This window comes from Myotis nattereri, assembly GCF_964212035.1.
Source record: "Myotis nattereri genome assembly, chromosome: 1".
NCBI lineage: Eukaryota > Metazoa > Chordata > Mammalia > Chiroptera > Vespertilionidae > Myotis > Myotis nattereri.
This window is the reverse complement of record NC_138075.1, coordinates 147635967-147650404: the sequence shown is the minus strand read 5'-3', so window position 1 is coordinate 147650404 and position 14438 is coordinate 147635967. Positions and strand designations below refer to the sequence as shown.

The following is a 14438-nucleotide window of genomic DNA, read 5'->3' as shown; positions in this document are numbered from 1 at the left end:
TCTGTCTCCCTTCCTCTCTGTAAAAAATCAATAAATCATTTGGTCTGGCCCCGCCAAGGCATTAGGGGGGAGTTGATTAAATGTTTGACCAAATATAGCAGGCTAATTTTTAAGTTGATAATTTTGTATGGTCTGCAAATGATGTTATAAATATCCAAATGGCCCTTGGCAGTAAAAAGGTTCCCCAACCCTGTCAAACCAACAAGAAAATGAACAACCTGCTTAAAAAATGGGCCAAAGACACCTCACCAAAGATATACAGAAGGCAAGTAACCATTTGAAATCATATGTTAATAGGTAATTGCAAATTAAAACAAGAATGATTTATGACAAAAAAAAAGAACGATTTATGACTATACTATCTATTAGAAGGGGCAACATCCAAAACACTGACAACAGTCAATGCTGATGAGAATGTGGAGCAACAATAACTCTCATTCACTGTCTATGGGAATGCAAAATAGTACAGTTATTTCAGAAGAAAATATGCCAGTTTCTCATAAAACTAAACATACTCTTACTATACAATCCAGCAATCATGTTCCTTGGTATTTACCCAAATGAATTGAAAACTTATGTCCACACAAAAACCTGCACACAAATGTTTACAGCCACTTTATTCATAATTGTAGCTCAGTTGGTTAGAGTGTTTCCCTGATACCCCAAGATTGGGGGTTTAATCCCCTGTCAGGGCACATACAAGAATCAACCAATGTATGCATATATAAGTGGAACAACAAATCAATGTCTCTCTCTCAAATCAATAAATAAAAGTTTTTAAAAATTGTCAAAACTTGAAAACATTAAGATATCCTTCAGTAGGTGAATGGATAAATAAACTGTGATACATTCAGACAATAGAATAGAATTCAGCACTAAATAGAAATAAGTTATCAAGCCATGAAATACTTGGAGAAAACTTATATTCATAGTACTTATTTAGGAAGGCTAATCTGAAAAGATTACATATTGTATGGTTCCAACTGTATAACATTCTGGAAAAGGCAAAACTATGGAGACAGAAAAAGATCAATGGTTGTCATGGGTTGGGGGTGTAGAGAGGAATGAATAGGCAGAACACAGAAGATTTTTTTTTTTTTTTTGGCAGTGAAACCACTCTGTATAATACTACAATAGTGGATAAACCAAAAGCATTAAAATCCTATATAATAAAGAGGTAATATGCAAATTAACCCCATGCCCTCACAAGATGGCTGCCTACGACCAGGCTGGCAGGGGATTAGTGAGGGATGACCAAATGACTGAACAAGCAGGCTGCGTGGGGCGACCAGGCCAGTGGGGGCAGGGGAGGGCAGTTGGGGGCGACCAGGCTGGCGGAGGGGGGGTGGGGGGGGCAGTTAGGAGTGAACAGGCCGGCAGGGAGGGGGCAGTTGGAGAAAACCAGGCCAGCAGGGGGGCAGTTAGGGGCAACCAGGCAGGCAAGCAGGTGAGCGATTAGGAGCCAGCAGTCCAGAACTGTGAGAGGGATGTTCGACTGCCGGTTTAGGCCCGATCCCTGGATCAGGCCTAAACCAGCAGACATCCCCCGAGGGGTCCTGGATTGGAGAGGGTGCAGGCAGGGCTGAGGGGACCCCCCCCCCCGCACAAATTTCGTGCACCGGGCCTCTAGTAATTCTATAATAATGGATATACATCACAATGTACAACATTTAAAGTGAGCCCTAATGCCAACTGTGGGACTTGAGTGATGATGACATGCCAATGTAGGTTCATGGGTTGTAATAAATGTACCATTGTGGTGCTTGATAATAGGGGAGGCTGTGGGGAGGTGGGCACTCTGTATATGGGAACTCTGTACTATCTGCTCAATCTTGCTAGGGACCTAAAACTACTCTAGAAAATAAAGTCTATTTTTAAAAAAGAGTTAAGAGCTGTGCAACAATACACATTTGAGTTCATGATTTTCCAGCCTACTTTCTAACACAATAATGTCAGATTATTAATGTCAAGTTCCTAAAGTCAAGTCTTAAAAGTCTAAGAAGAGTGTATGAGACTAAATGTCCTGCTAGGCAACTTCTACTGATCACTAACACCTCTACTAGAAAAGTTTAAACACGGCTCTCCAAAGCTTCTTGGTCATTTGGTGATTTTAAAAGATCCGTTAAGATAAGCTACCTTCCTATAAAAGTCCCACAGCTTCCAGGGAAATGTTAAGATGGTTGCATAACTGTGTTTCTTACCTTGCTTGGGGCATTGTACATCGTATGTTATTTTATTAATGACAAGTTTAAAATCATTCATTAGCAAAAATCCCATCAAAGTTGAAGTTGCAATCTCGCTGCCATCTGAAAGAGAAAACAATGCAAAAATATATTCTTGTTTTAGAGCAGTAAGAACCTTTCCCCAATATATAGAGAAATACTTACTAACCCAGGTCTTTATAGAACAGTAGTGGGAGCTCCCTATACCCAACACTGTTCCCATTGGGAGGAATCTTTCCTTTTGCTCTACTGTTCATCTCACTGGACCATGCAGAGCAGGCAGGTGCTTCCTCTCTCTCTGCCAGCCAGGCTGGGATCCAGACTGATGTCCCTAGGGAGACTGTATCTGCAGACAGTCACGGAAAGATTCAGGGGAGGTGGAAACTGTTACAGCAAGGCCAGAGAAGGTGAGGTGGCAGCTGTAGGCTGGGGATGTCACAACAGAGCTCATCAGGCTGCTCCTGGGCCAACCTGGTCTGCTGTGTCTCCCTCGGTTCCTGCCCTCTTCTGAGCCTGGCTTTCTGGCAATCCCAATCTCAGAGTCTGCCGATGCTTACATTTCCGTTGCTTACAGCCAAGTCCAACAGGTCATACCATTTTTAAAAGCCTGTCTTTCTCTTATTTTTAATTACTATAGGTGATTGATTTGTGTTTGTTAAAACTTGGTAGGCAAACAGTACCACACACCACCACACACAGGGCTCCCCCCCTTTCTAGTCTGGGAAGGATAAAGAGAGGCAAAGCTACCAACGGTGGGGGTGGCAGAGATAGTAATAAACATAATTAAACCTAAGGAGTAAATCTGCATTTCTGTGGTGTATTGTATGGAGGTGGAAAGAGCGTCTAACAGTCATTACAAATATTCTAGGAACATTTCAGGAAAAAAATCTCTTGGAAAATTTTAACCTCCGTGTGCTTTTGCACAGCTTCCCACATCGCCTCGTTTGTGTTATTATACTTTTGAATTAAACTTTAATGTAACCCAGATGTGAAGAAAGCAAAGTCATTGAACAGTAAGTAAAAGGCTGGTGCTGTGTAGGAGTTTCTCTTTCTATCATTACTCCTTCAGAACAGTGATATAAGTAGTCACATCAAGTCGAGGATGAGTATTTTTCCTGGCCTGGCATTTGCTTGGCTACATTACCCTGGAGCTATTTCAGCTACATTAGTATGTGTGTGACGGCAGTAATACTGCCAGTGAAATCAGGAAGACCCTGGTCGCCTGCCTCCCGTCTGCTCCTCTGTCGTTCTTTTGTTCCAGAGGCAGCAATTCAAGCCTGCACCTGCGTCTGTTCCTGGCATTTGGCTGTCTATCTCCTGTTTATCAGCTGAGGTGAGATCATTTTCTGAGGAACTGCCAAATAATTCAACCCACAGCATGGGCAAAACTGTGAACACTCTTTTCATGCCCAAACTAAATGCAGGCAAATTCCACCCACTGAGCCTCGTTTTATTTATTTTATTTGGCACACTGCTTTTATTTATTTTTAAATTTAAAACATTTAAATGTTGACATTATTGCAGGTGTCCCCATTCTCTCTCTGCTTTGCCTGCCCACCTTCACCCACCTCTGCCTTCCCCTCCCTTGGCTGTCACCCCACTACTGTGTGTCCATGGGGTACGCATATATGTTCTTTAGCTAATCCCTTCACCTTTTTTACTCAGTCACTCACACCCGCTCTCCTCTGGCACCGGCCAGACTGTTCCATGCATCCATGCTCCTGGTTCCATTTCATTCATCAGCCGATTTTGTTCATTAGATTCCACATGTCAGTGAGATCATATGGTACTTGTCTTTCTCTGACTGGCTTAGCATAATACTCTCCATGCTGGAGGCCAAGCCCAGCGGGTCATAATAAATGTGAAAAGTCCTCTAAAGGCTGATGGGCTTTGATATTCAGCAGGGCTGAATATCAGCATTATATTACCCTGCTGCTGGCCAAACAGCTGAGGGTAATTCCCCTAACCTGATAATCCTTTATTGTTTACCAAACCTTTGATGTGTGCGTCTGCTTTGTTAAAGGGCAGAATATGTAAATAAAAAGCCATGGGTCCAGACATTCAGGGAGCCCACGTCACTAGAGGGTGAGGCCTCCGCCTGGCTCCCCATGCCTTCCAAATTTGTATTTCTTGTCTAGTATATCCATTTATGTCGCAGCCCCTTCTCCAGATTCCTGAACCCTCACTGCAAAAGAATGCGGCATCTCCAGGTCTATCCATGCTGTTGCATAGGTTAAGAGTTCCCTCTTTTTTATAGCCATGTAGTATTCCATTGTGTAAATGTACCACAGCTTTTCACCACTCCTCTGCTGGTGGGCACTGGGTCGTTTCCAGATCTTGGCTATTGTAAACTGTGCTGCTATGAACACAGGGATGCATATCTTTCTTTTGATTGGTGTTTTGGGATTCTGAGGATATATTCCAAAAGGTAGCTCCATTTTTAATTTTTTGAGGAAACTCCATACTGTTTTCCACCAGAGCCTCTTTTTAAAAAGATCAACAACACACTAATAGTTTCATCTGATTTTGTGTCATTTAAAAATGTATGTTTAAATGACTTCAACTCTTTTATTTCTTTAATCCTCACCCGAGGATATTTTTTCCATTGATTTTTAGAGAGAGCGGAAGAGAGAGAGAAAGAGAGAAATATTGATGTGAGAGAAACACATCGATTGGCTGCCTCTGGCACTCACCCTGCCCAGGGCCTGGGCAACCGAGATACATGTCCTTTACCAGAATTGAACCTGGGACCCTTCAGTCCGCAGGCCAATGCTCTATCCACCGAGCCAAACTGACGGGCAAAATGACTTCAACTCCTTAAAGCATTACTATAAAAAAACAAACTGCATATGATTTCTCAGTTGAAGTACTACATTATCCTTTATACTAATGTGGGAACAGCAAAAGGCTGGCATGGAATACTTTGAAGGAGCTAATAATGATAAAGTGTCAAAATTTTTCCCCTATTCCTGAGCAAGTATTGATTTAACCCCAATAAGTGTTTTCACTCAACCCAAAAGTCCCCTTTCTCTAAGATTTCTAGTCTTTTCTTTGTGCTTTACTAGTATGTTTCAAAGCTGCTCAACCTATTTTTTATTAATAAGCAGGGTGCACAACCATCCTTGCTTTAACCTCTTTATTTCATTCATTTAACAAGCACTTACTGAATACATGCTACCTACCAGGCAGGCACTGTGCTCTAGGTCTGCATCTACCTGCTCTCAGAAGCTTAGGAAGGCAAGCCCTGTGGGGGAGGTCCATGGGTGTTCACTGCTCCTGTGACTGGGGGGAATGTCTATCAAGTTCAGGGATGGAGTATTAGGCCATCGTGGCCATTGGGCTAAAACCCTACTCTCTGATTCTGGTTTTACCAGGAAAAAAGCTCCTCTTCCACTTAAATCCAAAGTCCTCACAATAACATTCAACAAAGTTTTCCACACTCTGCCCCTCTCCACCTACTTCCATCCAGCTCCCTCCTTCGCAGCAGAGGGGTTGGCTCCCACTCAGGGCCTCTGCCTGGAGACTCTTCTCCCACCTACAGAGCTCTCTCATCTCTTCCAGGTCCTCTTCAAATGTGACCTTAGCAAGCCTTCCACCCCAACACACACACACACACACACACACACACACACACACACACACACACACACTCCCCACCCCACTCTGCTTTATTTTTCTCCATTTCACTTACCTAATATTTTATATATTTTATTTCTTCACCTTGTTTCTTTCTCCCTTTAAAATGTAAACTCCACAAGAGCAGGAGTTTTTCTTTGTGCTACCTCTCACATCTAGAATAGTGCCTGGTATAAGTTAGTGCTCAATAAATATTTGTTGAGTAATTAATCTTGATTTTCCAACTTCTCTATCTATCCTTTTATTAGTTCTGAACTTTGATAGGGGAGAAGAATGTTTATTTCCTTTTCAAAACTGTACCAGTATTCAACTTTTAAATAAGCTTATTCTAAGTATGGAATCCTATATAATAAAAGGCTAATATGCAAATCGACCAAACAGCGGAACAACCAGTCGCTATGATGTGCACTGACCACCAGGGGGCAGATGCTCAATGCAGAAGCTGCCCCTAATGGTCAGTGTGCACCCACAGGGGGAGCGCTGCTCAGCCAGAAGCTGGGCTCATGTCTGGGGAATGCAGCAACAGTGGCAGAAGCCTCCCCTGCCTCCACGACTGTGAGAGGGTAAAGGCCGGGCTGAGGGACACCTCCACCCTGAGTGCATGAATTTCATGCACCAGGCCTCCAGTACTACCATAAAATAACAATGCCAATTTATTCATTTATAAATAATAAACAATCCTTTATTCTATTTTAGGGGCAGTAAGTCTAAGGCCATATCAGAGCACAAGGACATAAAAGCTACATTTTAAATATGATTTTATTGATTTCAGAAAGAGGAAGAAAGGTAGAAACACCAATGATGATGTTCTGCACAAGCCCGCAACCCAGGCATGTGCCCTGACTGGGAATGGAACCGTGACCTCCTGGTTCATAAGTCGACACTCAACCACTGAACCACACCAACAAGGCTAAAAGCCATATTTTAAATTTAAAATTTCTAAATGATTAACCACCTATGCTGGTTTTTAAAAATATGTAGTGCTCGCTTTGGCAGCACATAGACTAAAATGGGAATGATCCAAAGAAGATCAGCATGACCTCTGCACAAGGATGACAAACAAATTCGGTAAGTGTTCCATTTTTTTAAAAAGTATATTCTTCATATAAGCATAACCAATGGACACAAGACACTGGGGGGTAGGGGAGGCTGGGGGAAGGTCAAGGGGGAAAATAAAAAGGAGACATATGTAATACTCTCTGTAATACTTTAAGCAATAAAACGAAATTTTTAAAAAAAAGTATATTCTTCCTGAGAACCAATTCTGTCAAAAAGCATACTAGATTGAAACTGCTGTATAACAAAGACAAATAAACCATTTGTGTATTTTAATTGTTCACTGGATATTTTAATCATTGAAACTACATTTTAAAACATTATTCAGGACAATGCCAGCATTTGAATTTTTTTAAAACAAGTAAATTTCTTATTGATGGCAAAGAAATATAAAATGTTATTCAAATTTTGCTGAAAATTACACACTGATGACCATGTCACTAAAATTTTCTCAGGGCTGAGTTTTGGCTCAAATAAACCCATAAAAATTCAAAAACAAAATAAAATGAAATAAAATTTACTCAGGGCTAAGTTTATGAAATAAGTAATCAAAACGTGCACTAATTAATATTACTGATTCTAAAAGGTCTCAGTGAAGACCAACCATCTATACTAATAAAAGGGTAATATGCTAATTAGGGTGGATGTCTTCTGGACATCCATCCGGACAAAGCCACAGCGGCTGTGAGGGCCTAAAGCCAGCACCACGCGGGAAGGGCAGGCAGATTTGGCGCTCACACAGGAGGGACGGGCCGAGCCAGCACCGCCAGTCCAGCACCACGGCCCCTTGGCAGAGGCAGCGAGAAGGTGGTGCCACACCCCCTTCCATAGTGCGGCCTGGTCCCAGTGCTGCCCCTTTCGCAGAGGTAGCCACAGAGGCAGCAGCGCAGGCCCAGTCCACAGAAGCTGGATGGGGTGCAACCTGCTGTGCCTCAACCACCTACAGCCCCTCCCCCAGCCGGCCTGGCCCCAGATTGCCCCCCACCCACCAGTGGGCGGAGGGCGGGGCCAGCACTAAGAAGCAAGGGCCGAGGGCCAGCAGCTGGCAGTGGCAGCAGCAGCAGGGTGATGGGGGCAGCGCCTCCCCCTGATCAGCCCGGTCGCCTCCCGCAGAGGAGGACATACCTGAGGGCTCCTGGACTGTGAGAGAGGGCAGGCAGGGTTGAGGGACTCCTCCTCCCTCCCCCCACCCCCTCGTGCACGAATTTCATGCACTGGGCCTCTAGTTTATGATATAAAGAATCATCTCAAAAAATTAAAAGTGGAACTGCCTTATGACCCAGCAATTCTACTCCAGGGAATTTATCTGAAGAAAGCCAAAACACTAATTTGAAATAATATATGCCGAGTTATTTACAATAGCAAGATTTGGAAGCAGCCCTAGTAGATCAGTAGATGAGTGGATAAAAAAGTGTGATACATTTATATAATGAAATAGTACTCAGCTGTAAGAAGAAAGAAAATTTTACCCTTTGCAACTGCATGGATGGACCTGGAGATCATTATGCTAAATTAAATAAGCCAGTCAGAGAAAGACAAGTACCTATGATTTCACTCATATGTGGAATTTAATAAACTGAACTATCAAACAAAACAGAGACAGGCTCATCGATAGAGAGCAGGCAGACAGCTTTAGTGAAGTATTGTGTGGGAGATGGAAGGATTGAGAAAAAAAAAAAAAGAGGAAGAACTCATGGACACGGACAACAGTGTGGTGATTGCGGTGGCTGGAGGTCGAAAGTGTATAGTGGGGATAAATGGTGATGGAAAGAATAATTAAAGAATCAATTTCTTCCTTAAAAAGTAAAGAAGGAAAAAGAGAAAAAGACAAAGTTGAAAAAATATAGATATATATATACCTGCTGTGAAGATGGCTGCATTTTTGACACCTTTATCTTCATTTTGTAGGTCCTGAAGAAACGAACCAACTGTTGATAACATTGGTTTGACTACAAATTGACAGCGTTCATTTCTGGATGGTAGAGTGAGTGTTATCAAGGGCAGTCCATGTCTATAACTAACTGTTACTTCTGTTAAGAAAAAAAAAGACAATATAAAAATAGATAAAATTTACTTTTTATAAAGGTAACTTTAAAATACAAAACCTCTAAAAGGAATGCTTAACCATGTATTCATAAGCTCCTGAATTCCTGCAATCATTTGCATGGCTCCTATAGTGCCTTCACCATACTATGGTTTACAAATTTCCCTACCATTCTATGATGTTTTATCATAGCATATATCACACTTTATTATGATTATCTTAGGGTCTTCCTAGGTAAATAGTTAAGTTTTTGAGGGCAGAAACGTTTCTCATTCATCTGTAAGTGTTCTGATTGCTGGGGTGGAAGTTTGCCAAAAGACATCAGCGATATCAGGGGAACAGAAAAGGGAGGAACTGAACAGAGCCAGACGCAGGGTGGCATGGGGTGGGGGAATGCAAGAAAAGTCGGTTTTGCTCAAAACTCACACTCTCATTTGATTTGGAAGAATGGCACTAAATCAGCATAGGAATCAAAGAAGTGCTCTGAAAGCTTACCATCAGGTGGCGCCACTGTGCTGTAAAGATGTGCTCGATAGCATTTCAGACTTCCACACGGCTTCACACACAAAACCTGTAAGAAAGATTATTTTTTCTTTTAGAAAAAGTGGGAAAGTTGGAGGAAGTACCTTTGCCGCAAGATTCCTTTTAACCTTATGAGGCGAGCATAATGAAAAGCCCAGCTTCCTGCACAGGCCTGGGTCCGCCCTGGGGGACCTCCCTCACCCTTTCCGGCCGCAGGGCTGGCTGCCTGCTACACGGGTGAGCTGCAGCACTGACACCAGGACCAGGTTCTCCCCTCGGGGTGAGAGGACTCTGAAAAACGCTAGAGTTCTGAGGCAATTTTTAAAGTTGGTTCTTCCTTTTAGTAGATCATCTAAAATAAACGGATGCAAGTATGTTCTAGGTATTTGCATCTCCAAGTCGGGACCCCGAGCCAGAAGCATCAGCACGCTCTAGGAGCTGACTAGCAATACGGAATCACAGACCCCACCCAGACTGCTTGGATTAGAATCTGCAGTTTAACAAGATCCCCAGGTGATTCTCCTGCACAGCACACTTTGATAAGTACTGCTCTTGGTAGGTCTGTGTTGTCCGATTTGGTAGTCACTAGTCACATGTGGCCATTTATTTTAAATTAATTAAAATTAAGTAACCCTAAAAATTCAGTTTCTCAGTCACCTGGGCCCCATTTCCAGTGCTCCATAGCTCTTTGTGCAGAGTGGCTGCTGCTGGACAGCACAGGAAGAGAGCATTTTCTTCATCACAGAAAGCTCTGCTGACGGTCTTCTGGTTTCTACTAGTGCCTCAGTGCACGGATTCGTGCACATTGAAAGGAAATTAATTAGAAGGTGGCCAGCAGGGCAGGACTGGGCGAGACGGGCTGGACATGCCCTGAAGCCAACCTCCCACGGTCCTTCCCTGACTGGCCGCACCTGGGGTGGCACTGTGGCTCAAAGGTCATCTGCGGAGAGAGCAAGGTCCCTCTGGCAGGTGGGGTCCCTCTGCCAGGCCTGCGGGGATCATGCTAAAACCAGCTCTCTGACATCCCCCGAGGGGTCCCAGATTTCGAGAGGGCGGTCCTCAGGTGGTGCATCCCATAATTGGGCTCCCTCCTCTCTGGTTCTGGGTGCGTCACCTGAGAACCGCCACTGCCAAGTCACCGCAGCTTGGCAGCTCCTGCATTGAGAATCTGCCCCCTGGTAGTCAGTGCACGTCATAGCTACCGGTCAGATGGTCAACCGGTCGAACGGTAGGATGGTCGCTTAGTCTTTTATATATGTAGATAGGGCTTTTAGCTTCTTATTTTTACTTTCTATGAAAAAGTTCATCCTATTCTTTCTGCTTTTCTACTAGTTTAGAAATCACAAACTGAGTGGTTTCCTTTACATGTTTAAAACGATGAATAAGTAGTTAAAAAAGTGTTCACATAACATCTAGGCCTCAGTTGTATTTCAGCTCCGGGCCCAGAAAAGCAGCAAAACCAGACAAGTGACTCCGTGGCTGCCTCAGGACCAGCTGCAGTGACTAATGACTCCAGCCCTGGTGCCGGCCAATCAGAGGAGAACATAACCCTGAAAGAGCACACCTGGAAAGCTGATGTTATAGTGAGACCCTCCCCAGAGACCTCCCCTAAGATTTCCACCTGCAAGAGAGAGATGAACACCCTCAACACAAAGGACGCATCCCTCCCACTCCCCCAGGTGAGCATGCCTGTGCCAACCCTTTCCCCTCACCTCTCCACACAGGTGTAAACTCTAACAGGCCCCTCAAGACTTGCAACCAGAGGAGCAATGGGCAGAGGCATTTTGTTCTGGGCTAAACCCCTGAACCGATCTCCAAGGTCCTCTTTTCTCTGACTTCCCAGTGAGCCAAAGCAGCCCCCCCTCGGCTCCCCTGTTGCTTCTTCCATGCCTGTCCTTAGTTCACTGTTCTAAATGTGTTTTTGCTGTGGCCAATAAATTCTTGCTTGTTTTGCTGCACTTTGTCTCTTGACTGAACTCTTTCCTTCAAGAAGACAAGAACTGAGATCTTGCTGTCTTGCTGGTAACACCAGGAAATGCGGAAAGGCAGAGAGGCCAGGGAAAATTATCAGGGCTTTATCAAGCATTTGTGTGACTAACAATCACCTGGAGGGAGGGCTTAAAACTCAGATCCCTGGACTCCACGCCCAGGGATTTTTGTTCTAATAAGTCTAAGGTAAGAGTGTATATAGAATTTGCATTTTTTTAAAAAATATATTTTATTGATTTTTTACAGAGAGGAAGGGAGAGAGATAGTTAGAAACATCGATGAGAGAGAAACATCGATCAGCTGCCTCCTGCACATCTCCTACTGGGGATATGCCCGCAACCCAGGTACATGCCCCTGACCGGAATCGAACCCGGGACCCTTCAGTCCGCAGGCCGACGCTCCATCCACTGAGCCAAACCGGTTTCGGCTAGAATTTGCATTTTTAATAAACCCCAGGATTATACTGAAGTTGCAGATGTGTAGACCACATTACGAGTAGCTGACGCTCAATGGCTTTCAAGGCACTTAAGTTTCTGCATTTAATTCCACATTTTAGTGCTGGGTTAAGGGTTCAGGCCTTCAAATGATAGTATCAGGTCAAAAAGCTGACTGCGGCTTCCCTTTCATCACTATCTTTCCTAAATATAATTCTAACCACTTCATACCCCTGCTTAAAACCCCTTAGCCTTATATGAAGTAGAAAGAATAAAGACCCCAGGGTTGAAAAGAAGGGGATTCTAAATTTAATTCAGCCACTTAACAGCTGAGTGGTTCCAGGTAAATTGTAAGAGGGACCACTCTGTGCTTCAGTTTTCTCAAGGGTGAGGTGAGGATAGCAACAGCTTTCTTGCAGAGCTGATGTAAAGATTAAAACAAAGCATTAAGCAAGAGCAAGGCATAACACATGCCTAACGGCTAACTCACCTCCCAGCTTTATCACTATTTATTCCATGCAGGAGGAACTTGGGCCCCAGGCAAATGTGCTTTGTGTCATTAAAGTGCTTTCTTTATCTACTTCTACCTAACTGTCATTCCCTCTCAAGGTCCAACTCAAATGCCTTTTCCTCTTTCCGGCTGGCTACGACATCAGAAAAAGTACAGGCTTTGCAGTCAGAACTAAGATGGGATTCCAGCTTCAAGATATACCAAGTACATCCTGACCAGGTAGCTCAGTTGGTTAGAGGATCTTCCTGGTATGCCAAAGTTGTGGGTTTGATCTCTGGTCAGGGCACATACAAGAGTCAACCAATGAATGCGTAAATAAGTAGAACAACAAATCGATCTCTCGCTCTCTCTCTCTCTCTCAAATCAATAAAATAACTATTAAAAAGATGTACCAGCTACTGTGATCTTTGACAGCCAGAGGGTTCAGAAGAAATGGGCTGTGAGATAAAGAAGGGAACATGTTGGGGGTGGGGGTGGAGGGTAGAGCCTGGGCTATGATTAGAAGACTACAAGAGGGAAAATATTAATATGGGAGAGATCTGTTTGAGTTTCAAAGTAAAAGGACAGCAGCCATTAGTGGAAAGGAGCTGTATAATGATTACACATTGGGGCCAAGCAACAAGATCAGGTTGCTTCTAGAGTGATGTCACCATTTAGATTAAATACCTTTTTTTATTATTAAGAAAACAAAGATGCAATTTTCAGTCAAGATTAAGGGCCCCCTGTGCTCCATGCTCAAACACAATGTATTTCCACGTTCCCAAAAACAAAAGAGAAACACAATGTGATAAGCAGGCTCAAGTGGACAGCCAAGGGGGTTCTGAGTCCTGCAGGAAAAAAGAAAATGTTTCAGTGCAAACTTATGCATTGTCCACAGCACATGTTTCCAAGTGATCACAGTTTATCCCTGTTCATTGGTTTGGAGGCATTTTGCAACTAGCAACTATTTGTTAACTGTAGGAAACTGATAGGTATGTAAATTCTGTCCAACCTGGTAGTGATCTGACTTTCTCCCCACTGTGGAAATACCAGTTTTATATCCATTTGCAATTCATCTTAACATTCTTCTTTCCATATAACTCTGTGCTGTTTTATTTTTCCTTTTAATTGGATGTAACATCTGCTTGGTCCCTTCATATCATAAGGTTGTGGATAGAAAAAGAGGTCTATAAGAAATTTAACCAACAGTAACCTTAAAGGGTGATCTGATCATAAATTTCTACCTGGGCAGGTCATAGTGGGTAGTCATGCCTCAGGCATATACCCTCTTTAGTAAATGGTTTATCTTTGCCTTAAGCTAGCCCTGTCCATTGAAATGCCTCTTTTTCAGACCACCCCCGCCCCCCCCTCAAGAGAGCACAATCCTGTTAACTATCCTGTAATCCAATCCTAGGGAATTTCCAGCCTTCCTTCCTCCCACTTCTGTAATCTTCCTTACCTCCCCTTCTTCATTCCAAACGCATAAAAGAAGCTGCAGACTGTCATTCTCAGAAGCAAGGCCACATTCTTGCATCCACCTCCTCCCGACTGTTTTCACATCTCAGGGATAATTTGCACCAAGGAGTTTCTAGTTAGTAGAAAGTTCCCTTCCCTCCTTCCCCTTCAAATAAGCCTTTTTTGAATTCTTCAGAACTTTTGCTCTAAGCATGTTTTACAGGCTTGGGAAAAATACTGTTACGATAGCTCCTAAGTACTGCTGGACTGTCTCTTGGAAAGCAACAAACTATAACTTTTCAAGACAACCCCAGATTTCTATCTACTGGACCTCAACAGAATTCCCCTGCCTTCACCGTCACTTAGCAACAGCCTCTGCTTAAAAGAGCAGGCTACTCTTTATTGCCTGCCCTGTATTGACAGCTCTCTTGGAAAGGAAAATAAACTCCCCCTCTGCATCTCTTTGAGTTGTGAATTCTTTCACAGCCCGCATCAACCGCCAAACCCTAACAATGACCATCTACAAGCCAAGGAGAGAGGCCTTAGAAGAAACCAACACTGCTGACATCTCCGTTTCCAGAAACTGTGAG

The 14438-nt window shown here is 43.4% G+C and overlaps 1 protein-coding gene across 3 annotated transcripts in view; it reads right to left on the bottom strand.

Annotated features, from left to right (window-relative positions):
- The window catches only part of MCUB (mitochondrial calcium uniporter dominant negative subunit beta), a 75155-nt gene that overhangs the window by 11132 nt on the left and 49585 nt on the right, over window positions 1-14438 (bottom strand). For 2 of the 3 annotated variants that reach the window (XM_081091399.1, XM_081091401.1), the window contains exons 2-4: window positions 9454-9529; window positions 8774-8944; window positions 2202-2306 (exon numbers count right to left, since the gene is read on the bottom strand). In XM_081091399.1, coding sequence (XP_080947525.1) covers window positions 2202-2306; window positions 8774-8944; window positions 9454-9529 — 352 coding nt within the window. Of the gene's footprint in view, window positions 1-2201; window positions 2307-8773; window positions 8945-9453; window positions 9530-13852; window positions 14190-14438 lie in introns of those variants that run through there. The other variant, XM_081091400.1, reaches the window with a different exon arrangement.